General features: G+C 43.0%; 1 protein-coding gene across 8 annotated transcripts in view; it reads left to right on the top strand.

The window, feature by feature from the left end:
* LOC146552644 (ryanodine receptor 3) overlaps nt 1–25,891 on the top strand; it is a 108,241-nt gene that overhangs the window by 64,725 nt on the left and 17,625 nt on the right. For 4 of the 8 annotated variants that reach the window (XM_085257334.1, XM_085257335.1, XM_085257337.1 and 1 more), the window contains 38 exons: nt 673–775; nt 1,334–1,465; nt 4,740–5,013; nt 5,124–5,238; nt 5,750–5,882; nt 6,995–7,098; nt 7,265–7,400; nt 7,622–7,808; nt 7,951–8,059; nt 8,149–8,269; nt 8,747–8,916; nt 9,236–9,456; nt 9,631–9,721; nt 10,404–10,544; nt 11,027–11,190; nt 11,322–11,400; nt 12,005–12,094; nt 12,208–12,354; nt 13,660–13,722; nt 13,881–13,956; nt 14,236–14,359; nt 14,496–14,611; nt 14,713–14,780; nt 14,876–14,997; nt 15,174–15,223; nt 16,203–16,263; nt 17,608–17,846; nt 18,821–18,902; nt 18,993–19,123; nt 19,461–19,784; nt 19,986–20,226; nt 20,318–20,405; nt 20,925–21,017; nt 22,655–22,825; nt 23,063–23,122; nt 23,218–23,352; nt 23,908–24,020; nt 25,507–25,603. In XM_085257334.1, coding sequence (XP_085113460.1) covers nt 673–775; nt 1,334–1,465; nt 4,740–5,013; nt 5,124–5,238; nt 5,750–5,882; nt 6,995–7,098; nt 7,265–7,400; nt 7,622–7,808; nt 7,951–8,059; nt 8,149–8,269; nt 8,747–8,916; nt 9,236–9,456; nt 9,631–9,721; nt 10,404–10,544; nt 11,027–11,190; nt 11,322–11,400; nt 12,005–12,094; nt 12,208–12,354; nt 13,660–13,722; nt 13,881–13,956; nt 14,236–14,359; nt 14,496–14,611; nt 14,713–14,780; nt 14,876–14,997; nt 15,174–15,223; nt 16,203–16,263; nt 17,608–17,846; nt 18,821–18,902; nt 18,993–19,123; nt 19,461–19,784; nt 19,986–20,226; nt 20,318–20,405; nt 20,925–21,017; nt 22,655–22,825; nt 23,063–23,122; nt 23,218–23,352; nt 23,908–24,020; nt 25,507–25,603 — 4,971 coding nt within the window. Of the gene's footprint in view, nt 1–672; nt 776–1,333; nt 1,466–4,739; nt 5,014–5,123; nt 5,239–5,749; nt 5,883–6,994; nt 7,099–7,264; nt 7,401–7,621; nt 7,809–7,950; nt 8,060–8,148; nt 8,270–8,746; nt 8,917–9,235; nt 9,457–9,630; nt 9,722–10,403; nt 10,545–11,026; nt 11,191–11,321; nt 11,401–12,004; nt 12,095–12,207; nt 12,355–13,659; nt 13,723–13,880; nt 13,957–14,235; nt 14,360–14,495; nt 14,612–14,712; nt 14,781–14,875; nt 14,998–15,173; nt 15,224–16,202; nt 16,264–17,607; nt 17,847–18,820; nt 18,903–18,992; nt 19,124–19,460; nt 19,785–19,985; nt 20,227–20,317; nt 20,406–20,924; nt 21,018–21,876; nt 21,892–22,654; nt 22,826–23,062; nt 23,123–23,217; nt 23,353–23,907; nt 24,021–24,752; nt 24,853–25,506; nt 25,604–25,891 lie in introns of all 8 variants that reach the window. The other 4 variants (XM_085257331.1, XM_085257333.1, XM_085257329.1 and 1 more) reach the window with 2 other exon arrangements.

The raw sequence follows: 25,891 nt of genomic DNA, 5'->3' as shown, positions 1-25,891 counted from the left end.
ATTTTGGTTCAGTTCTTTCTGCCTCTTTTAGCCCAGAGAGAACCAGAGCTGCTTCTGGCTCCTAATGTTTCATAAAGCTCTCTTCTTTGTCTATATGTGAGAGTGTGCGAGCAAAGCTTCAAGGCAAATTCATTCCTCTTGGTCTTGGTTTGATGGCATTGCTTCCCCGGGAGGGCACACTCATCTGCACAAGAGTGCACATACATAGAGCATTTCTTTAAGGTCACGGCTGCAGACAGAATTCAGTGCAGCACAGCTCGTTTAATGGCTTGTCATGGTGTCCTTCGGCCTGTTAGCGCAGAGAGAGAATTAGCCACTCGAGCTGCGTTTTTTCTCTGTGATTCCTGCAATAACAACATTATAACAAAGCTGGGATAGTCTCCAGCCCTGCACAATGTACTACAGTAATTTGTATATAGAATAGAATAGAATAGAATAATCCTTTAATTGTCCCACAAGGGGAAATTTGGTTGTAACAGCAGCCAGAAAGACACATATACAACAAACAGGACACGGAACAGAAACATACACAATTTTTCTTACTTATTTACATTAAGGACAATGGTTACTATAAACAGAGTACTGTACAGTTATTAAATTAAATAAAAATAACTAACTATGCCTTTTTTTGTATCTCTATGCATCTAATTTGAACATTTTCCCACATTTTAGATCAACATGCTGCTGAACTTCAGTATGGGAGAGGACTGCCCGTGCCCTGCAGACATCCAGGAGGAACTCTATGATTTTCATAATCAGCTGCAGCTCCACTGTGGTGAGATGCAGCTCTTGCAAAAAACATTATGAACCGCAATGCTAAACTGTTTATGTTTATTACAACACATATATCATCATTTTGCAACATGATGCAGCAATGTTACATTTCCCTGATTGCTTTTAGAATTCATTACAGTTATTTTACCGAGGCAGCACAAGCCGGCATTATGGCTGATAATGTAAGAATAATAAACAAAACAAACATCCTTATGAAAAATGCTTTACGTGCACATATTTCTTGGCACTGTTAGCTGCCGTTGCGTCGCCATCAGCAAAATTGTGCCTGTACTTCATGAGATGTTTCTTCCTCTCTCTCTGCAGCGCTTTCTGCCAAGGCAGAAGATTTGAACGTTCGCTGCTTCCGCAATTTCTCTGACATCTTGATGTTTTGATAAATAATTGAATCGCCCTCCCTTCCGTGGTGCTGCCGATCTAATGGCGGCCTCACCTGCGCAAAAAAAACAAAGAAACTTTAAATTGCTAAGAAATAAGAAGAGGGAGAGTTGTCCTGCGCATCATGCACATTGTGGTTGTTTTTTCTCTCTGTGTAACGCAGGAATCCCTATGGAGGAAGATGAAGACGAGCAGGATACATCGATTAAAGGTCGCCTCCTTATGCTGGTGAACAGGATCAAAGGCCAGGCGCACAAAGCAGAGGAGCCCACGAGGATGGAGCAAGCTGCACCCTGTGAGGAAATCACCGCTTTCATTGCACTGCATGAATGATGGAGCTGTGCCTACTGTATCGTTACACCTGAACGTGGTTAAGAGCTAACGATGATGCGGATTAAAAGTTAATTAGTGAGCAGGGGAACAACAAATTTGAGGAATATGACTGCAGAAGCATACCGAATCACAAGTGGAAGCAGTTTACTCTTAGGATGTGTTACTTCATAGTCAAGCTGTCCAACAACAAGAAAAAAAGGTGTCCTTGAGCAAGACATGGAACTGGTTTGGTTTGTTGTTGTTGTTTTCCCATAAAAGCACAAGTGCTGAGCTCACGCCTTGTACATTTAGTCCCTGCTACATTTTGCTCATTCATGGCCTTGTTCACCTCTTTCTGTACAACCTCTGTGTCTCTCTTTGTGTTCCTGGCACAAAAGAGAGGGCAGAATTAACAGGAGATGTTTCTGTATTGCACTTCTAGCGCCCTCAGTCTGCCGCTGCCACGTGGACTGATTCACTGGGTAGCAGTCATTTCCATTTCAATTTCCCTTCAATTTCATTATGGAAATATGCAGCCTGGTGGAGCAGAGAGGCTTCAGAGTGAAGAGGATCCTGTGTCAGCCGCTCCGGGAGATGAGAGCGGGGAAACGAAGGGGAAAAAAAATCCAAAATCGTCAGCGATAAAACTCAATGCTTAACCTGATTAAACTCACAGACACGTGCAGACTGCATGAGATCGAGCACAAACATAGCAACACAAACGTTTCAGTAGCAGGTCCAAATAACGGGTGTGCCGCAAGAGTGCAACTGCGAGATGTGTCTAATTGCCTCTCTCAGGGATCAGGGACCACCACTGAATGTGAGTGACCACAAGTTCTTATTTAACTGGGCAAAGTTCTGTTTAGAGTTGGATATTTTGTGCACACTTAGGCCAGCCCTAAAGCATCCCTACTTCACCTCTCTAATGGTGACCATACTGTAACCTGCCCAAATAATCATCCTGTGTTCAAAATATCTTGAAACATCATGAAAGTGCCACAGACAAATCACATATACAAATATGATAGATCTCTTAAATGGTATACCAAGCACGGTTTTCCTAGATGTTAGGATATTCAAATGGCACAACAAAAAAAGATTCGATCCACTGGTGTCGTTGCTGAATGATTTTAGTGTGGACCAAAGTTGTGGACCAACTGACCGTTGTCCTCATCCCTGTTATCGTCCCTCTTTGTGCAGTTAATACAAAACTGAGCTGGCTCGTGCTTTGTTCTGTCCTTTTATCATACACTGATAAGCCACAATAACCTTCCAGATGATCAGCTGCATTTCCACAGAACCTCTTGGGCTATTTTGTGATATCCACTGGGGATTTAAATGACCATGGATGCTTGTGTGATGTGTTTAAAACAATCTGTAGTTGACTGATACTTTTCAAAGTAACATTCACATGAATCCCAGCAGAGTGTTGCACTGCAAAGAAACAATACTTTTTATTCACCTCACCTGTAAGTGGTTTTAATGTTGTTGTGTATATTATGTGTCTGGGATTGTAGATAACGTTTAAAACTAGATATATGCTTTAGTGCAGCAGTCTCCAACCCCTGGACCGTTACTGGTCCATGAGTCATTTGGTACCGGGCTGCGAGAGTTGAGGCTCGGGTGTGAAATTTATCGTTTTTTAACGTTAACTCGGTTTCCCGGGGTCTTTACCCGTGTGTTATGAATAAATCTTTTTTTTTTGGTACCAGTACTGGTTTTATTTTGTTGTATTTATCCGCGACACCTTAAAGGCCGCTCCGTGAAAATATTGTCGGTCCGTGGCGCAAAAAAGGTTTAGTGTGCTTTAGTGTCTACGGTTTGTCATTTGTTGGTGTGTTTCCTTTTAAGTGGGTTTAGGCTCCAAGGAAGTAGTAGGACACCAAGTGAAGAAGACACCTATTAAATTTTGGTGCTGCGATTCAGGCTGTAACTGCTCTTCATCACGTCATCTCTCTTTCTCTCCTGGAGTCCCTGAAGATACAGATGGCTCCACTGTCTCAACCATTATTTCATAAGAATGAAGTAAAAGGAGCACAGAAGCTGTTTGGTTTAGTTTCTCCAGTAGGAGCATTTAATGGTCAGATATGAGGAGATCTGTGTGTGTGTGTGTTTCCGTCACTGTGACTCTGGATAGTCCAGCTTTCTTTACTGGGGCGTAGTAAGGGAGAAAGTGGGAGAGCAGTATATTTAACAGCAAAGCAGGCAGTGACTGTGTTTGATAGTGTGACAGAGTGCGAGTCAGGTGCTTGCTGAGAGAGGAAAAAAAATGTCGCTTCTTAATCTCGAGCTTTTGCATCTGCCCTTTCTCTGACACCCACGCAGCTCTCGGCAGCAGGATCTGTTACTGGTGCCATCCTGCTGGCTTCCCGCCCATCTCACAAAAAACCACAGACGCACACCCGTGCACTGACTGACAGTCTGCTGTCAAACAGTCTTTTGAAAACCAAGAGAACCAATCAACCAAACAGACACGTGGTCTTAAAAACGCAATCACCTAATTGCAGTACTGTTAAGGAAATCAACTGTGTGTTAATGACTCCATCGTTTATGGTACCGGACTGTTTAATTGATGTTTTTTTCCATCCTTTGTGTGTTCATAACCATAAAAAAACAAACCCACACACTCTATTGATCCAGTTTTAATGAAGCCTTAAGAGTAACCCACATATGAGCTGTCCAAACAAATGTTTCCTTTTAGCCGCAAAGAACTATTAAAACCATATCCTGTTTCCTTCTTTATTCTTTACATAACAGTGGATCTTTCTGCCCCACTGAAAGTGTGGCTTTGGCATAAACTAATATTTTTCAAAGATTAGCTCATGTGACACAAGCATCCAGTTTTTTGTTGTTGTTTTTTAAAGCCACGTGAAGACTTCGATGTTGCCGTCTTTTTTCTTTCTTCTTTCTGTTCTTAAGGTCTTATTTGCCACATGGAGCAAGTTCTTTTGTTCAATATTCAAGCGTCAGTTGTGAAAAAGAAAGCACGCTGTCAAGTAGGCAGGTTAATGGAGGGAATTTGTGTATTAATGTGTGCCTACTGTATGTTAAGTGCCTCTTGTTGTGACCCCAGCTAATGGGAAGAGGGTCAAAGTCAATGTTCCTTTCAAGGCCCGTGATGTACAATAAGGATGTCGAAACGATACAGCGAGCGCTTCTGCCACGGCGAGCCTTTCTCTGCTTTGCTGTTTAATACGAGGCAATCAGCTTGTTTAATAAAAGGAAACTGAGTCGTCTTTGCTCATGTTTATTTCCAGCCAATCTGAAAGAGCTTATCTCTCAGACCATGGTCAGCTGGTCCCAGGAGTGTCACATCCAGGACCCTGAACTTGTTCGCAAAATGTTCAGCCTGCTGAGGAGGCAGTACGACAGCGTTGGAGAGCTCCTCCGAGCCATGAGGAAGACGTACACCATCAGCGCTGCCTCGGTCCAGGACACCATCAACCTCTTGGCCTCCCTGGGCCAGATCAGGTCTCTGCTGTCAGTTCGAATGGGAAAGGAGGAGGAAAAGCTCATGATTGATGGACTGGGGTAGGTCATTCGACTCGTATGGAACTGATTTAGATAGAAAAACTGTTTTTTTTTTTCTTTCAGCAAACACCTAAATATTCAACGTTTGCTTCTTTTCATGTGCTTTTTAGTGACATTATGAACAACAAGGTCTTCTACCAGCACCCAAACCTGATGAGAATACTGGGCATGCACGAGACTGTCATGGAGGTCATGGTCAATGTCCTCGGAGGAGACAAGTCCCAGGTTTAACATCTTCTGCTTTACCCACATGGAGTCTGTAGCACCATCTCAGCAGAAACTGTGTTTTAATCCAGTCTTGCATGCTTTCCTTTGTGTGTAAAGCATGGTCGCAGAGCAGGTTTGCATTAATGAGGACGTGGTCCTGACTACGCAGAAGGGCAGAAAGGGCAGACTGAATCGGGCTGGCTTGCTGGCAGCGTGCGATGTCAGGCCTTTTACGCATCAATTAGAAGCCGAGACATGCGGGGGGAGTTTAGAGTAACACGCATGAAGGAAGTCATTACTGTAAACTCAGTTCCCCAGAGTGAAGCAACAGTTTCTCCAAAACCACTTATGATCAGCTGCTTTTCGAGGGACACTTCTGTATCCAGGGATAAAAGTAGTCATGTCCACTCATAAAAGCATGGCTGCTGCCTGCAGTCATTTCAAAACTTTAAAAGATGCAGTTTACTCTTATTAATATCCAAGTGAAGACATTTGAGCCTCTTAGGCTCTGTTTTATCCTACCCTTCAGGAAATTGCCTTTCCCAAGATGGTGGCCAGCTGTTGTCGCTTCCTGTGCTACTTCTGCCGGATCAGCCGTCAGAATCAGAAGGCCATGTTTGACCACCTCAGTTACCTACTGGAGAACAGCAGCGTGGGCCTAGGTGGGTACAGCCATGTTTAGAACAGGAGTGTAGTGGTTTACACATTCGTGTAACAAGTGAAAAATCCTCCGGTTTGGTCCCAGTGTTGTGGCAAAAAGTCATTTCTGACATTTCTGTGCTTTTTAAATATTGATTAACTTTATTTATATTGGTAAATACACTAGTGAACCGGATTAATGAAGGGGTCATATATAAAATCTAATCTAATCTAATATGTGAGCATTACGTGATGTATGACTTTATGACTCTACATTATGGTTCCCACATTATAATCAATGTTGTCCTTTTTGGTCACTTAAAGTATATTTATAAAACTGGGATGTCATATTTGTTACATTTTTCTGATAGAAAAATGATAACTGTATAGATAACAGTCACTCAGCCAAAAACCGTTTGCAGCTTCTGACAGGAATATTCTTTCTGGCTCAAAATAACTTAATATCAATTATTTATATTCTTTATCAAGTGACTTATGCCAGTTTAAATTCCCGCTATCGCTTTTTGGCAAATACCAGGAGGAGACACACATCCCTTCCTAGTTGCATCAGGAAGAATATAAGAAAACAATCTGCCAATCAGAAACAAGCTGACCTGACCACTGTGGCGACCCCTTTGTGAATAAGGGAACAGCTTAAAGTAGCTACGTGGCTGTCGAATTCTCTGAAAGGAGCCAAAGACCTCTTTCATTTCAGCCAGAGGATATGTGAAAGCTGAGCTGTATGAACTGACAACTCATTGAACTTATGTGTGTGTGTTTGTTCGCATGAACGACTTCACTTATTGCTCATAGGTTACAGCAGGTTATTTAGTACTACGGGAAAAAAAGCTAAAAAGGAAACAACTCTTGTGAAATCAAACAAGCTGTGATATAAATAATGTACAGTGCTATGTTATGTCCTAGTATGACTGAATTGTTCAGTGCAAACTGGTAAGAACCCTAAAACTAAGGCAGGTTAGCTTCCTGTTACATTTTAAAAAGTGGAAATAGCACCCCCTGCTGTTTACACATTATTTTGAAAAGCACACGTGGGCACAGGGTAGCTGTCTGAACAGTAAGACACAACAAAAATGACACTAACTATCTGAGCCTGTGTGGGTGGATTGTGTTGCAGCTTCGCCAGCTATGAGGGGCTCCACTCCGCTAGATGTGGCTGCTTCCTCAGTGATGGACAATAACGGGCTGGCTCTGGCACTTGAAGAACCTGACCTGGACAAGGTGAGTTTAAGTCACTGTGTAGTCTTCCTGCTTGATTCAGAGAGAAAGACAGTTTGGACTTGAGGACCTATACATGCATATTAAGAAAGAGATACCTACGGTAAGACCACCAGGGAGGGAATGCACAGATTATTTGAGCTACATGATGTGTGTAATGTATCTTTAGGTGGTCACCTACTTGGCTGGCTGTGGTCTTCAGAGTTGTCCAATGCTTCTGGCTAAAGGTTATCCAGACATTGGCTGGAACCCCATTGAGGGAGAGCGCTATCTGTCCTTCTTGCGGTTTGCTGTCTTTGTGAACGGTATGTCTGCATTTATTGGTTTCTCCCTGATTTCATCTCTCACTTGTTCTGTCTGTTTATTCTTGTGCCGCTCCTCTCTTTAAACGCACAGAGAAACGTAGCAGAGATTCAAAAGAACTGCCGTCACTTGCTTAAGGCGAAGTCTACTCAGATGTTGTCTACTCATGCTGAATGGCGAGCATCTCTATTCTTGCACGTATCCATATATGTTCGTGTTGCAGGCGAGAGTGTGGAGGAGAACTCGAGCGTTGTGGTGAAGCTGCTGATCCGTCGTCCGGAGTGTTTCGGACCTGCTCTGAGAGGAGAGGGAGGGAACGGTCTCCTGGCTGCCATGAAGGAAGCTATTAAGATCTCTGAGACGCCCGCTTTGGACCTCCCAGGCTCCGTCCAGGGAGTTAGCTCTGATGTGTAAGCCATAAAAATCAAGCAAATCTTGTAAAATCAATGCCAAGGCCTTAGCCTTCAGATTAACTGCTTTAACCAGCCCCTGTTGATTTGTGTCTTTGCTTCAATGCCCTTAAAAATGTTTCTGCTCTTTTCCCACTGTTAGGTCTGGTGATGGTGACGATGAAGAGGAGGTGGTCCACATGGGCAATGCCATCATGTCGTTCTACTCTGCTCTCATCGACCTGTTAGGACGTTGTGCCCCTGAGATGCATGTAAGTTTCTTAGAAAGTGTCACAGGTTGTTTTTCATGGAATTGCTTTGTTGTATTTTCCTCTGATTCACTTGCTTTTCCCGCCTAAAGCTCATCAACAAAGGGAAAGGCGAAGCTCTGCGCATTCGTGCTATCCTGCGCTCTCTGGTGCCTACTGAGGACCTCGTGGGAATCATTAGCATACCGCTCAAAATGCCCATTACTAACAAAGGTACTGGCTAACAACGTGACGTGTGAGCATGTGCATGTTACAGCATGTCACACACAGCGATTCCCAAACTATGCACGTTCAGTGCAAGGCGGAAAGTTATCGATTTCACTGCTCATGCCTTTTTAATCAGCGCGATGCTTTACCGCATGCTGCCGTGGCTCTGAGTGAGCCAGATCATTTCTATAGCGGGCTGTCTTGCTCTATTGATTGATCTGCTTAAGCATGGCAAGACTCGCCTCTTAAATTTGCTGCTGTGAGCATTGCCACACAAGCTTTGTCAGCAGGCCAAGAACCAAGACAACGAGTCAAGGGTCCAGAAAAACTGCTGCGTGCGTGCGGCCTAATGAATACGCATGGCTCTCCTAATTAGAAAAGACTTTCCATTATGAAGTGCATGCTGTTCCCTGGGTATTTCACTGCTTCATGCTTGCGTGGATCACAAAACTCCTCTTTGTTATGTCTGCTTCAAACTCCTAGATGGGTCAGTGACAGAGCCGGACATGTCGGCGAGCTTCTGTCCCGACCACAAGGCCCCCATGGTGCTGTTTTTAGACAGAGTGTATGGCGTGGAAGCCCAGAGCTTTCTGCTTCACCTGCTTGAAGTTGGCTTCCTCCCTGACCTGAGGGCTGCTACTTCTCTGGACACGGTAGGCGCAGCTGATAGCAGCGTAGGAGAAAAGTAATGAGTAGCCAGCCACCGTAACACGAACTTCAAGGAGTTTCTGGATCGATAATATCAGGCTCTGTTTTATAGCAATAAGAAGCAGCTCATTAAGCCAAAGCTCTGCTTTAAATTTGTTTGATTAATGTCATTGCTCTTTATTCTTATTAATCAACAGTACGCTTATAGATTACAACAAATAGCTGGAACACATCCATATGTTGCTTCTTTCAAATTGCCTCCTTAAAGTTTTAATCACTGTATATCTGAGTTTTGACATGTTGTGTGACCTTTTCCCCCTACAGGAGGGTCTGTGTACCACCGAGACAGCCCTGGCTATGAACCGCTACATCGGTTCAGCCATGCTGCCCCTCCTCACCCGCTGCGCCCCTCTCTTCGCTGGCACCGAGCACTACGCCACCCTCATAGACTCCACCCTGCACACCATCTACCGCCTGTCCAAAGGCCGATCGCTGACCAAGGCGCAGAGAGATGCGATAGAGGAGTGTTTGCTGTCTGTTTGCAAGTAAGAAGCGAAAGAGTTAAAAAAACCACTTTTCCAGAAGTAGTAAAGACTAACAACTTATCTTAACCATCTTTTTGAGTCAGTGTGACGCGCAAAATTGGTCAAAGTCTGAAGATGTTTAAAGGCAGCCCGAGTGCAGCAGAGCTCTTATCTCTCTCCCGCCCTATCCCGCAGGCACCTTCGTCCCTCCATGCTGCAGCAGCTCCTGCGCCGCCTCGTCTTTGATGTGCCCTTGTTGACTGATTACTGCAAGATGCCTCTAAGGGTGGGCAACAGTTTCTTCGCTCTTTCATTCATTTAAATTCCTCCGTCATCCTTTATTTCAGATCCTCTGTCGCCCTGCCCTCGTGTTTTTGTTTTCGCTGCTTCCCGTCGTCCTAATTATTAATTACTTCTTAATCGCCGTCTTCTCCTTTATTTTAAGTTCTCCCTTTCGTTTCTACATGCTCTTTTTGTGTGGTCCATGTGGTCGCTGCATGGTCCCGCTTTGCTCTCATACGTTCATTAGATTTTCAGCTTGGTGGGGAGCTACCAACAGCTCATTTCCACTAACTCTAATCAATGTAATGGTGCTTGCATTCGCCCCTCTCACTCTCTTTCACGCTCACATAAACCCTCCCAAGGTGCCACAGCTGTAACGCACCTGTAAGAAGTGTTAATCAAAGTGGGGAGCTATAGGAGGGGAAAAAAACAAAACAAGGGGGTGAAGTAGTGGACTGTCATTACGGGCTTGTTGGCTCTACGTCTCGACTCTGTCTCTCAGGCCACAGCAAAGAAACCCTGGAGATGTAATAGATTGCGGCTGGCCCACAAAAGTGTTTCTTACTTTAAGTTGTGCTGATTTTGGAAGAAGTGATTCCCCTGTGCGGTGCCATGTGTGGCAGTGTGCATGCTTATTACCTGTCTTTGAACTCGCTAAGCATGTGTGTCTTTCCTGTGCCCTCTAGCTGCTAACCAACCACTACGAGCAAAACTGGAAGTACTACTGCCTCCCTTCAGGCTGGGGCAGCTTTGGAACAGCCTCTGAAGATGAACTACTGCTTACCAAGAAGATCTTCTGGGGAGTGTTTGACTCTTTGTCTCAGAGGGTGAGGGAAAGTCCAAATGCTCTAAAAACACGATAAACCGTTCAATAAAAATCCCATAATTCATGCAGTCTTGATTAACATGTATGTATTCGAGGCACTACTTGGGTATAAATAGGTTTAGGTCTATTAGCAATGCAGATGGCTGGACTCAGCACATCTCTCTAAATGCCCACTCACGAAAGGAGGCTTTGCAAAGCGCCGGTCTGAAAACATCAATATCTGGACAGCCGTCATTGATCCAAAGCCCCGAGCACGCCGGTCCCTCAGCTTTTAAGAATAATTCTTCATTAACGTTTCTTCCGCTTGCCTCTTGCTCTTTCTTTAAGACTGGAGTGGCTATACGACTTTATTCAAGTTCAGCTTAAATTAGCAGTGGAAGACATTACTTGCATTTGTTAAGTAACATTTTTATTTGCAGAGCTCTATAGGAGGAGATGCAATTTCACATTTATTCCTGTTGCTTTCCTTCTTTCCTCATGCAGAAGTACGACCCCGAGCTGTTCAAGATGGCCATGCCTTGTCTCAGTGCCATAGCTGGAGCTTTGCCGCCAGACTATGTGGATGCCTCCATTAGTACCACTGTGGAAAAGCCTGTTTCTGTGGATGCTCAGGGCAACTTTGACCCCAAACCAATCAATACGGCTAAGTAAGCCATTCTGAAGCCAGACACCAATTAGAAACCAATGCACACAAAAAAATGCAGCCACACACTCTGCGTAATTTCATTAACATGCATTTTGCACATACTTGCGACTAACTGTCAGCTTTTTATTCTAGCATCGCTCTTCCAGAGAAACTTGAGCATTTTGCCAACAAGTACGCCGAGCATACCCATGAGAAATGGTCTGCAGAGAAGGTAAGAGCCTTCGCCGAGTCAAATGGCTATTAAATGATGCTGTTTTAGAGCAGGCCACTGGTGTTATGAGAACAGAGCAGGGCACTGCGGAGGATGATAATCAGTGGAGGTGGATTTCAGCTACATGAAAGTGAATAAAAGTAACAAAATTAAGTCAGTGCTGTACATCATGATATCAGCATATCCAATCAGGGTCCCTGGAAGCGGTAGGTGGAGCCTAGCCCAGCTGTCTTAAGCTGATAAGTGGGAAAAAAGTGGATGGATGGTTATCATGATATTTTCTTTTCTTTCTCCTGTGTCACAGTAATGCTTCCCCCTTGGCGATGCCTCCTTCTTTGTTAGAGTGGAGGGATTGCTCTGGCATGCTGACAATAACTTTGGTAGAGCCATAGTAGAGAGCTAATGCGCTCTCTTGTGCCAGCTGCTTAGCCTGCATTGTCTCATTCGTTAAAGTTTTTAACAAAAGCTGAGAGCAGCAACAACCATGACACGGCAAAATATGATGTGTACTTAATCTCGTACTCAGTCTGTCAAATAGTAAATCTTGTCCTCGGGAGACTCTGAAGGCAATCAGGTTTGCTGTCACTCTCTGCTTGCGCCTCAGGTGCTGCTGGGGTGGAAATATGGAGACTGTGTTGATGAGAAGGCGAAGACTCATCCTCAGCTGAGGACCTACAAAGGCCTGACAGAGAAGGTACAGTATGAAGAATGTGATATTTGTAAATAATATTAACTTTAAAGAGATTAGGGCTTTTAAGGCTCATGAGGTTTTTTTATTTGTTCTCCATTTCTGTCTCTCTGCTTCAGGAGAAGGATATTTACAGATGGCCTATTAGAGAGTCCCTGAAGAGTATGCTGGCAATGGGGTGGAGTATCGATAGGACCAAAGATGGAGAGAGCATGTCTCAACAGAGGGAGACTGAGAAAATGAGAAAGATATCTCAGGCCTCACAGGTACGATGCAGGGATGGAAAGTGTTTCCAAAGATTGTACGGTGAAAAATTGCTCGTCTCCAGCACAGCTGTAGTTGCTAATTTGCTTTCCTGTTGAGGAAATCTTGCTTGACTTGACTATGATTGTCAGAGAAGTAGTATAGATGTATGTGATTCCTTACAGTCAAAACACTCAACAGCTACTTTTTAGCTGAATGAATTTAGGCTTGTACACATTGTCATGACGACCTGCTGAAGTTCAAAGTGGATTTAAGTGACTTGCCAGACAGTCTGGTCCGAGTATTTCAGAAACTGCTGATCTACTGGGATTTTACTGGCATCTACTGGGATAGGAACCATCTCTATGGTTTACAAAGAATGGTCCTAAAAAGGCAGAGTATCCGGTGAGCAGCAGTTATCTGGGCCTCTGTGATGCTAGAGAAATCTGGCAGACTGCTTTTAGTTGGCAGGCAGCAGTGACTCAAATAACCACTCGTTACAACGACAGCAACATATGCAGAAGAGCATGTCCGAACTTGTTGAACCATAAAAAAGATGGGTTACAGCAGCAGAAGACCGCACCAGGTACCACTCCTGTCAGCTAACAGGAAAGAGAGGCTACAGTTCACCCAAGCTAACTAAATGTGAAGAACAGAAGATTGGAAAGATGTTGTCTGATTATATGAGTCTCAATTTCTGCTCATTCAGATGATGGTATAAATAATTTAAAGCATGGATTCTACAGCATGATCTTATATGGACGGTTCAGGTCGGTGCTGTTGCTGTAGGAGATATTTTCGTGGCATGCTTTGGGCCTCTTAGTCCAGAATTTCATAGATGAACGTGAATGAATTCATCGTTAACGCATGAATATATGCCACATGCACATTTAAGCAGGTTAAAGGCACAAATGCAGAATCCCTGCGATCCTAACAGAACTTTGAATGCTGAACTTCTACCTGGTAGTGTTACTGTGCTGTTTTTTAGCTTTATAGGTTAAAATCAGTTAATTATACTGTTACCTTGTATGAATTCTAAACAAGAATTTATTTACATTTCAGAAGCGTGATCTTTTTTTTTTTTATCGAATCATTACTTGTAAATAAACTTAGCAATGTTAGCTGTATTTACTTTACATTTTCTAGTTTTCGTACAGGACCACCAACAGCACAGTACTAATGTTACTAATCACCTCCTTCAATAAGCCCAAATACACAAAATAATCCTTAAACACAGGCTATTAAGTCTTCTGTTATCCAACGTTCGATTTACAGATAACAGCACAATCAAGCTCAGACTCTCACCGCAAACTTACATGTGTTTTCAGGCTAACGGCTTCAATCCGAGCCCAATAGACACAAGCAACGTGGTTCTATCCAGAGAGCTGCAAGTGAGTGACCCCGCGTTTGATTTGTTGCACTTCTTCCCTTTTTCATGTATCAAAGGACGCCTCAATCTGAATGCGAGATCAAAAGCAATCCTTCCTGCATGCAAATGAGTAATGTGGGCGGGATGTGCGTCTCACTTCAATTTTGTCTTGTTTTCAAGGGGATGGTGGAGGTGGTGGCTGAAAATTACCATAACATCTGGGCCAAGAAGAAGAAAAGTGACCTTGGAAGTCGAGGTGATTTGCTAATGAAGCCGAACAGAAATGCGTACTGCTTAGAGACGCATGAAAAGCAGACAGGAAGAGTATGTGTGTGTGTTGGGTGGGTGGAAGTAAAGTGCTGGTTGTTGCGTTTAAATGTGTTTGGGAGCATATGCACGTGTCTGCCTCGCTGGTCTTGACTAACTCGATTCAGCCGAGTGGTGCTCTCCGGTTCGCCATCTGCCTTCACGGAGACGCTCAGCGGAGAGAGACGTGGCTAATCGTGTCTGAACAATAAGCTGCTTGTGGTTTCAGGAGGGGGAACACATCCTCTGTTGGTGCCCTACGACACGCTGACGGCCAAGGAGAAGGCCCGCGATCGAGAGAAGGCTCAGGACCTTTTTCGCTTCCTGCTAATCAATGGATATAGCATCACAAGGTCAATACAAACAGAAGCTCTCTCTGATGTTGAGTTAAGGTTTTGCAGAAAGTTTGAATGAATTTATAACTAGCCGTGGAATCCATCACCAAGGTTTTACCAACATTTCATTTATAGACATCTTCTTATGTTGCAGAGGTCTGAAGGACTTGGAGCAGGATTCCTCCTCCATGGAGAAAAGGTTTGCCTACAAATTCCTCAAGAAGCTGCTCAAATATGTTGACTCAGCCCAGGAATTCATTACCCACTTAGGTATGACAAAAATAATACTAATAATAATACACAAGATATGACTAAAGCAGACTTCAATTACATCAAATAAGCTTCTTTTTAAATAAATATTCTCAATCCAGAAGCCATGGCTGTCAGCGGCAAGACAGACAGGTCACCTCATGAGCAAGAAATCAAGTTTTTTGCCAAAGTAAGAAAGCGGCACAAATACTGCATGTGGAGAGCTCGTTCAAACATGATGCGATTAACCTGACCTGGCTTCTCATCGTCTTTGTTGCCCTTCAGGTGCTCCTCCCTCTCATTGACCAGTACTTTAAGAACCACTCTCTCTACTTCCTGTCCTCCCCTAATAAGAATCTAAGCAGCAGTGGCTATGCCTCCAACAAGGAGAAAGAAATGGTCACCAGGTACCCATTTAGTTGATGTACATTCAACAGTGCAGCATGTTGCATGATTATTTCTTGTTGCCATATTCTGCTTGAAATTAAATTGAACTCTTAACTTGAATTACTACTCCTCTGTTCATTTACTAACCCTGATTTTCTGATTTCATTGCTATTTCTTTAATTCCTCATGCCTCCAGCCTCTTTTGTAAACTGGCAGCTCTTGTCAGACATAGGATTTCACTCTTTGGTAAGCCGACTACTAGTATCTGGTCAGGTGTGTGTGTGTGTATGTGTGTATGTGCTGCCTTATGAGCTTTGTTAACATCACCTTGAACATTTTCAGCTTAAAAATGTAAACACAGATGTGAGAGAAAGAGTCAGGCCTTAAGGGAAGAGTTCTTGCCCAAAGCTACTGTAGCATGAGAACCTGAATGCTTTACTTATAAACATGAAATATGACACCACTTTAGCTCAATATAAATATTAGAAGCAGCCAGCCTGACTTTGCCTAGCATCTTTTTTTTGTAGCTATGTCGCTAACTTAGTTTATGTGCTGACCCAAAGTTACTATAATTCCATAACATATGCAAGAAGAGGAGCTGTTTCAGCAGCTGCTGGTGCCAGACTCTCTGCCTGGCGCCATGCATCAGACATGGCACATGGATTTGAAATGCAAGAAAATCTAATTGGCTGCTGGCTCTAGAGTGGGAGTAAAGCGAGTCTTTATTTCACTATGTTGGAACTCTATAAGTAATTATGCATATTCTAAGTCTTTGATGTTTAGTTATATTTATATTTTCATCCTCTTAAAAATTCTTTATGTTAAACATTATATTCATTTTATAAATGGATATAGTCTGGAAACTGAGCTGTCATCTGACAAATTGTCCTCTGGGGACAACAGCCAGTGTCTTGCTACTTCTAGTGCAGTGATCAGATAAATGTCTCCTGTGCTATACTTGTTACTATCCTATAAGTGAACCTGGATACATTTTAACAAGCTAAAAGAAGCAAAATCAGACAATATTCAGTAGCTTTGAGTCTGTATTGCTGTCACATGAATCAAATGGAAATTGTTTTGACTGCACATCCAGCTAAGGGGGCTTCTTGAATGTTGTGTTAATCTGAGAGGCTCAATACAGACGAATGAATCATTCTAAGACAAGAAAGAAACGAGCGTGTATCCACATCATGATGATGGCTTATGTGTTCTTGGTGTTTCGTAGGGAGTGACTCCACCACCATGGTCAGCTGTCTGCATATCCTGGCACACACACTCGATACCAGGTTGGTGCAAATTTTGGTGCTAACTTTAAAAATTAAAGGAGATCAATTTAGCCATTTCCAAGTTTATGTTTTTTCATTTGTTAGTCACTTTTTGTACCATAACTTGCACTTTTAAGACTAGTGGGAAATACCAAAATACATCATTTCATTTTGACTATAAGACACATAAAACAACAATAATGACCATGTTAAGCACATGTTTCCAATAGTAATGTCTGAAAAGTTATGATTTGATATGTTTTCTTCCTCATACTCCAAACCTTATTTGTGCTTTAATTAAAAGCCTGATATGTAGAGCATTTTATTCCCAAAGACAAAGATATTTTCTCTTTTTTCCTGGCTCCTGGCTAGAACATTTTATTTCTGGAAAAGTAGATTCCCAAATGTAAAAACAACATCCCCAAAACGTTTTTGAACCCAGCTTCACTGAATATTCACATCCTGGAATGCATTCAGATTAGAGCACATTTGGATACAAAAAAAGCCAATTTGCAAACACAAAAATAAATACATAAATCTCTCGCTCTGAATAATCGACACAGGAAGGTTTCATCATGATATTTTTTGTAAATATTTGCCTGTTAAACTCTGAAAAACAGAAGATTTTAAATGTTATCTCAGTTGTGCTTAAACAATAATTGGTTTGAGAGGCACTGAAAAGCAAATCTAACCTCTGCTGAGCCCTCGAGAGGCGTATATTTGTCTTTTAAACAGTTTTAATTCGGGAGTCTTATGGGAGGCACTGGCATTAACAAAGAGCCTCCTTTGCCATTTAAATAAGCAACACAAATTTCATGCAGCACATGTTGCCCAAGGCTCACAGTGTTCTTTAGAGGCAGTGCACTGTTTCCTAATGCAGCGTACACATAATGAGGCTAAATTTGCAACATGTTATTGCGCCCTGTTTGTGCAGAAGATGCCCACAGACTCCGTCTTTCATTTCTCCTTCCTTCTGGGATACGTTAAAGCTTAACAATAGGCAATTCATTTGCCAATGTTACGAACTGTGAAATGCTCAAAACAGACACACTAATCATCTTAATGCACCGAGTGCTGTGCCGTTTTTCTTAGGTCTATAACAGGCATGCTCACCTTGGACTTAAATATTCTCCTTAGTTTATTAAATAAATCATTCATGTTTGAGTGCGAGGGCAGTCGGGTCGATACTCACACCTCATATTTCATGACTAAAGCCTTCACGTGCTCTGAGAGTGGAATAATTGCGTTTGTGAGCGCGCTCCACCGTGGGTAAACAACGTCGTCCTTTGCATGCCAATCTGTCCCCCCTTGTGTTTCTCCTCATTCGGTTTCAGTTGTTCATCACGCTCTCGTTCACCCTAACAGGACAGTGATGAAGTCGGGCTCCGAGCAGGTGAGGGTGGGGCTGAGGACGTTCTTCGAGAACGGCGCAGAGGATCTGGAGAAAACGTTCGAGAACCTGAAGCTGGGGAAGTTCACCCACTCCCGCTCGCAGATGAAAGGAGTGTCGCAGAATATCAACTACACCACCGTAGCTCTGCTTCCCATCCTAACTGCTCTGTTTGAACACATTACTCAACACCACTTTGGAGTCGACCTGCTCCGTGAGTCCTGACAGCAAAGGAATGATCAAACGTGTTGTTTGAGAGGTTGCAAAGGAAGGAAAAAATAGTCAAATGTCAGTGTTAAGTTTATTGTAATTCATGATTTTATCTTTGTAGAGGTTTTTCACAGTCCATTAGAATATCATATCAGTTTAGCTTCACTTTAAATTTTATGTAATGAAGTACTTTTTGCTCTGACTCTGGTTAGTACCTCAGGTCACATTTCACTCATTCTGCTCCAGAGACATGCTCAGTCATGTGAACCGGGCTGTGTATAACCTTGGAGCGAGTATTTGTAACATATAGTACTATGCAAAAGTCACCTCACATTTCTATATATTTTGCTTTTAAGGAGTCGGACATTCTTAGAATTTTTTGTTGTCTTGATAGTTTCAGTATTTCTGAAGATTATTCAAAGTTTTCCTTTGGATGCTGTTTTTCCACTATTATCACTCCAGTCTTTATACTTGGCCATTTGCAGGAATGTTTACCAATTTCAAATCTTTAGGCACTTTGTTACCACACACATTTTCTTCGCATTTCTTTTAGCTGACTCTACAAAAAATGCAGAAACAGACACAGTTTTGTAGACATAAAATTATATTTTTTGCACCAAAGATCTAATTGCTGAAAACTTGGCATGTCTTGGTGTTGTCACGGCTGGGCAGCCGGTGTGTTTGCAGTGTGGACCCAAAAGCAGACTTGGGAGAACAGGAAATGAAGAGTACTGAAAAGCGAGTTGTTTATTAGGCTGAAAACCAAAAATAGAAAACACACAGCAAAGCAAAACAAGGGCGGGACTAAACTAAAACCTAAACTGGGAAAAGTTAAGCTAACTATGAAAACGATGACATGGGAAATGAACACGAAACTGAACAGGAACACGCAAAACGTAGACGTGAGATAATCCAAATTCATTTACAGATGTCAAATTTACTTCCTCCAGCTGAATTCTAATCGTTCTATTTTCCTAGTGGATGACGTCCAAGTGTCCTGCTATCGAATCCTGACCAGCCTCTATGCTCTGGGCACTGGGAAAAACATCTACGTAGAAAGGTATCCTAAGGTTAAATGTTGTATTCACTGATAAAAGCTCCAATAAAGAAACATGCTGACCTTTAATTAAACTCTCTTTGCGTCCCTCAGACAGCTGCCAGCTCTCGGTCAGTGTCTGGCAACTCTGGCCGGCGCCTTGCCTGTTGCCTTCCTAGAGCCGCAGCTCAACCCGTACAACCCCTGCTCAGTTTTTAATACGAAGAGCGCCAGAGAACGAGCCAGTGAGTCATATGTAATTATTTCAAAATAAAAGAGATTCTAAATTCAAGCATTTATCATCATGACCTCTTTTTGCTCTCAAACATTAGGATTTATGAATCGCCTTAATTATCACAATCATGCGACACAAGATTTGATAAAATTGCAAATACCCCTTTTTTGTCTCTTTTTATGTCATCTTCTCTTATTGTCTAACAAGCATCTTATTGATATGAATGATGCCCAGCAGATGGATAGTGATGATGTTGTGGGGTGTTCATTACTGATGTTCGAAAGAAGAAATCCTAAATGTGCTGGTGTGAATTAAATCTTCAAATATCAGCCCCTGTTGTGTTTTAGCTCTAGGAATACAAGACTCAGTGGAAGAAATGTGTCCTGGCATGCCACGGCTGGACCGCCTCATGAAGGACATCAATGACATGGCAGAGTCTGGAGCGCGGTACACAGAGATGCCCCATGTGATTGAGGTGGTGCTGCCCATGCTGTGTAACTATCTGTCCTACTGGTGGGAAAGGGGTCCTGAAAACCAGCCGGCCAGCGGAGGAAGCATCTGCTGTACCACAGTCACCTCGGAGCACCTCAGTCTGATTCTCGGCAACATCCTCAAGATCCTCAACAACAACCTGGGCATCGATGAGGCCTCGTGGATGAAGAGAATTGCAGGTGTGGATCTGTGAATGCTGGAAACACTAAATGACTGAGTCATGAGGAATGATTAAGAAAACGGGGAAATATATTTACCATAATTTTTAGCTATGCAGATGTTTGCATGCTAAATTTGAATTTAATCGTGGTAAACATTATATCTACAAAGCTTACATTAAAAAATCAAATATACATTTTTTTCTGCCTTTCACCGTTCAGTGTACGTACAGCCCATCATCAGCAAGGCCCGTGCAGACCTGCTGAAGAGCCACTTCCTGCCCACGCTGGAGAAACTAAAGAAGAAGACAGTGAAAGTGGTGGCTGAGGAAGAGCTCCTCAAGGCCGACTGTAAAGGAGACACTCAGGAGGCCGAGCTGCTCATCCTGGACGAGTTTGCCGTACTCTGCAGGGACCTGTACGCGTTTTACCCTATGCTCATTCGTTATGTGGACAACAACAGGTCAGCTTGCTGAGCAGTAACTCGTGGGGTTATTTTAAAGATGCATTTTAAAGTTGGTTTAAAGTGTAATCATCTGTCTGTGCCACTGCAGGTCAAGGTGGCTGAAAGAACCAGATTCAGACTCCAACGACCTCTTCAGGATGGTCGCAGAGATATTTATCCTTTGGTGCAAGTCACATGTAAATGTTCTGATTTATTACATGTTATATCGTGTCTTTTGTCCCGTCTCCCACCCCTCACCCCCAACCGTTCATGGCAGATGGCCCCGCCCCTCTCTGAGCTGGTTCTGTTCGAGGTTTCTTCCTGTTAAAAGGGAGTTTTTCCTTCCTACTGTTGCCAAAGTGCTTGCTCATAGTAGGTCGTCTCATTGAATAGAATAGAACTTTATTAAACCCTATGGGGAGGACCCCTCAGAGAAATTATGAACACCAGTTCACCTGAAATACAAATTAGAAAAAATACCAAGCAGGTACAAATATTTAAGAAAAGAATTTTCAAAATAAAACATCAGAAGCAGCAAGCTGTTGGGTTTTTATCACTATTATTTAGGGTCTTTACCTTACAGTTTAAAGCACCTTGAGGAGATTGTTGTTGTGGTTTAGTGCTATAGAAATAAAATTGAATTGAATTATATTAAGAAAGGTCAGAGAATCTCTATGACCAATAATACATATTTATAATCTTTTTTTTTCACTCAGAATTTCAAAAGAGAAGAACAAAACTTTGTGGTCCAGAATGAAATCAACAACCTTTCATTCTTGACTGGAGATAATAAAACCAAGATGTCCAAGGTAGGTTTCAATAAACTATCCACTTGTTCTTGAATTGACAGTTCAGTCGATTAACGCTCTGTTACTACTCATCGGTGCGTTCACCAATCACGGCGCGGAGGAAAAAATATTATGTCTGTGTTTCAGAGACGCAGGTAAAAAAGAGCAGACGTAAGTAGGATCAGTAGGATGATACATGTTAACATCAGCCGTGTTAACAGATTCATTTTTGCGTACATGTGCTCATATGTTAACATGTTACATGCAGTGGAACTACATGTGTAAATACGCAAACACACAGTTCAAAGTCACAAGTGGGAGGAGTACAGCAGAAAACCTTGTTGCCAATAACAAGACTATATTGACCCAAACCTGCTGCCCCTCCCTGAGCCTGGTTCTGCTGGAGGTTTCTTCCTGTTAAAAGGGAGTTTTTCCTCCCCACCCTCGCCAAGTGCCAAGGATCTGATTGTTGGGGGGACTGTTGTTGTGATTTGGTGCCATATAACAAAAACTGATTGAAGTTGAATAGAACTGAATGTTAAAATGGACTTGTGTGTGTGTGTGTGTGTGTGTGTGTGTGTGTGTGTGTGTGTGTGTTAGGCACATGTGTATGAATGTACTTGCTTGTTGCAATAACTTGAGGAAACTAACATTCATCCCTCACTAAACAAATATTTCTTCATATTTTCAGGCCCTGTAAGCATTACAGGGGTTAGCGCGTTTTATTTCTTGTCTGCCTGCTTTAGATGTTTAAAGGCAAACAAATGGTTTTCATTGCAGTGCACGTCCATGCGACGACCGTGCGCTTCCATTAATTGCCCTCTCGTCCTTTTTCTTCTATCTGTCTTTCCCTCTCTGTCTCTCTCTCTGTCTCAAACAGTCCTTTAAGGAAAAGGTAGAGTGATGCAGTGCATGAGCTGTTTACCTGCCAGCTTATTGGCTTACATGCTCTAGTCGCCAAGCAGAAAAGCCAATAGCTTGAGCCCCTGTGCTATATAGTCTGCAGTGCAGTTATACATTATGTCACCCAATTATTTGTGGCCTCCATTCATCACCTCGTTTGACGTGGACACTTTGGTCATTCCTCATTGCCGTGTGGGTGAAACGTGTCTCATCTAGAGTAATGAAGCCCAGCCCGTGTGTAGAAAGTCTTGTGGTGTGTTTGCTGTTGATGGATTGTGATCCTCCGGTGTGTTTAGCCCATACTATTTATATTTTTGTCGATGTGTGATAACACTGTGCGTGTGCGTGTCAGACTATATATCTATGTTAGTATGGAGATTAGCGTTCTCTCAGAGCCAGCATCTCCAGTTTGGCTCAGCCTGCTTTTCAACTGAGGTGTGAGACTCCATTCTTAATGCTTCAGTAGCACCCATGATTTAGTCCAGTCACAGATTTTTGCCAAGGCTGAAAAAGTAAACGCTTCAGTCGCCTCTGGCTTTTGCTCAAGCACAGTGTGAATGCTCCCACTGTGGCACAAAATACTGTTAAGGTATCAGTGTAAATGTAGAGGGGAATTGTTTTGGGTGTAGCATTAGTCTCAGCAAAAAGAAAATAGTGTGCTCCACCTTTTAAAGACTAAACATATTAAATGCGGAGAGCTGTTGGCTTTTATTTTCTAGTGTGTGTGGTCTAAGATTAACACTGTGAATTCACAGTCTGGGGGACAAGATCAGGAGAGGAAGCACAAGAAGCGGCGAGGTGAGTTCTACTCCATCCAAACCTCACTGATTGTAGCCGCCCTGAAGAAGATGCTGCCTATCGGTCTTAACATGTGCACCCCGGGAGATCAGGAGCTCATCTCTCTGGCTAAGACACGCTACCTCATGGTGAGAAACCGTCTGTCACATACTGTATATAATTGGACACGAATAAGTGATTTACACACTTTCACAGTAGATTCTTATTGTTAACATGACCCCTGCTAACTTTTTTGAGCTGTCGAGTGAAACACATGCATGCAAAAACACAACCTCCTCGGCAGAAGCAACAATTACTGTGAAACGATTTGAAGAGCTTTGATATGAAGCATTGTCCAAGGTTTTCTTTCCCTCGTTGAATAACAGAAAGATACAGATGATGAAGTTAAAGACCACATTCGGCAGAACCTGCACCTTCGTGAAAAGGTGAGCAAGTCGAAACGAGGTTCATATCTGTGAGTAGATGCTAGCTTTAGTATATTCCTCTGCGTCTGACTTGCTCTTCTTAAACATACTCGTAGTCTGATGACCCTGCCGTGAGGTGGCAGCTCAACCTGTACAAGGACATAGTGATGAGGACTGAGGGGCTTTCAGACCCTGAGAAGGTGGTGGATCGTATCCAGAGGATCTCTGCTGCCGTCTTTAACTTGGAGCAGGTCAGGCTCTAACATTTCTACAGAAACAATATGAGGTGTGTAATTTTATTAGAAGTATTAGAAGTATTAGTCGTATGTAGCCTGGTGGTAAAGTTGCGGGATTAAAGGTGCACGACTGTCTGCTTCCAAAATTTGCAATTATTTCAAATACACTGCTTGGAACAGGAATACACTTTAGATATGCTTTTGTTCTTTGTGCCGAGATTGTTCTCCCTCTGTTGTCCCCAAAAAAATCTTACATGGGTGACAAATCCTGGAGAGTAAAATTGCACCTGGCCACTTTACCATTTCTGACTCCCACTCTGCTGTGCCGTGTCCTTTCCATTACAAACAGCCAGGTTTAGGATGAGTCAGCAGAATACACTGAGAAACCAATTATGTGTCTGATCAAAAGTTCTAAGCTGGTGTGAGTGTGTGTGTGTGTGTGTGTGTGTGTGTGTGTGTGTGTGTGTGTGTGTGTGTGTGTGTGTGTTTTCCTCTGGCTCTCTCGGTAGAGAATGCCATTTGAGTGCGTTATAGAAAAATCTTACCCCTCAGTTTCTCTCCCCTCATTAGGTGGAACAACCGCTGAGATCCAAAAAATGTGTATGGCAGAAGTTGCTGTCCAAGCAGAGGAAGCGCGCCGTTGTCGCCTGCTTCCGAATGGCTCCGCTTTACAATCTGCCGAGGTATGACTGCGGCGTAACAGTTAAACCGACATTGTTTAAACCTCCCATCGTTGTCTCCAGGTCTCCGAACATTTGAAGCAGCTTTGTAATGATGAAACCAAGGTGACGCTCCAGCAGAGGGTAGCACAGACCTTTCCGTGGTACCGGTAACAGATAGGAAAATGCTGCAGAAAGGGCATCCACGCACTCTGCCATCACACTTTCTCCTTCTTCTGTCTGACTCGCTCTCGCTGACCCTGCGTTAATGCGTAGCCTCCCCTCGGTTTGTAGGACAAATGTCTCGCCTATAGCTGTTATCAAAGAGTAAATAAAAACATTTTTAAAAAAAGGGACACAAGCAATTTCACGCCCTGCTGCTCTGTAACTCAATCACAGGAAGTCGGGCAGGGTGCTACAGTAAGGAGGAAAACAATTACGAGGCCCAACCTCAGGGTGGCCGTCCTCAATATGTTCTCAGACGATGCCACCCGCCTGCCTGACAGCATGACTCATTTATTCAGAGTTATTGACAGTGAAATATGCTGCAGCATAGCAAATAATTACTAGTTAGTATTTGCAGTACGGGAGCAATGATTGTTTTTCTTCAGATTAATAGATTTGGGTTAGGGGGAAGTGTGTGATGGCAGCTCTTCCAAAGTTTGACACATTCAGATGTCATTTTTCTCTATTGTGTCTCTGTTCAGTCTCTATTCTCTCCTCAGTGTCACATTCTATTGTACGTCGTCCCCTTAGGCACAAAAATAACAATTACTTCCTGAATTCCTACCGGCACATTTGGCTGGAGATTATGCACGAGAACGCAGACCGTGACAGTCTGCTCTCAATGCTGACGGTAACGTAGCGCTGATCTAATGCTGTTACTATGTGGCCTGCTAACCCTCGCTCTCCCCTCCCCCCAGAGGCATGATTTCTGCCACATTTTAGCTTTCCTTTTTCCACTGGTCCATGTATGTGCAACAATTTAACGAGCCACATTGTAAAGAATTGTTCAAGTAGTTTGAATTTTTGCCATTTTTATTTCTTGGCTGACTCAGATGAGAACAATGATGCTACTCTTTCGACACCTCTTAGGTAAGGCTCTCCAGACGCTGCTGTGTTCACAGACAGAAGCAGTTGGCTTCAAGTCATTCGGAGTGGAAGCTACAAACTAACATCCGACACTTGTAGCTGTGTGATGGCGTCTGACTCGAGGCGAATCAAACTTGAGCTGGCCTCAAATTTTTTCATTACTCTGCCTGTGTGAGAAGAAAAAAAATGTAATGTGGGAATACATTATCTCCAGATTTAGGCCAGAAATAAACAAAAGGAAACAAAAAACAACAAAAAAAGTCAAGATTTCCTCACAGGTGGCCTGTTAGATCAGTGCTCTAAACTAACTGATATTAACCTCTCCTGAAGGGACTTCTACCATCCTTCTCTCCAACTTCTTCCGTCCTTTGCTCTGCTCATCTTTAACCCAGGCTTCTCTATTCTTACCCCTCCCTAGGCATCGCTCTATTAACCTCTTCCTCCTGGCCTATCAGAGAATATGGATAGAAACAGAAGAGTACTCTTTTGAAGAGAAACTAGTGCAGGACCTTGCAGTAAGTACTTGTGCTGTCCCTTCGGTGCCCTTATGTCGGCACCCATGTGCTGCGGGAAGCGGCGCGTAGCTCACACCACTCTCTTCAGTCATCCGCAAAGTGGTTTACAGCTAGGCCCATTTGTGGTAAGCATGACATCACTGCTGATGTCAGAGCCAGCAAAGTAGTTTGATCACTGTGGCCCATCCAAGCAGAGGCAAGAAAGCATCCTGTCAGGATGCTTTGACTTCCATTTAAAGTTGATGAAAGTTCAGATTCTTTCCTGGACTTTCATTTCCATTAAGCTCC

Source organism: Mchenga conophoros, linkage group LG19 (assembly GCF_057382185.1).
Source record: "Mchenga conophoros isolate Kocher_MC1m ecotype Shallow Benthic linkage group LG19, M_conophoros_male_GT1.1, whole genome shotgun sequence".
Classification (NCBI taxonomy): Eukaryota; Metazoa; Chordata; class Actinopteri; order Cichliformes; family Cichlidae; genus Mchenga; species Mchenga conophoros.
Note: the sequence above shows the minus strand (reverse complement) of the source record. Positions and strands in the feature narration are given on the sequence as shown.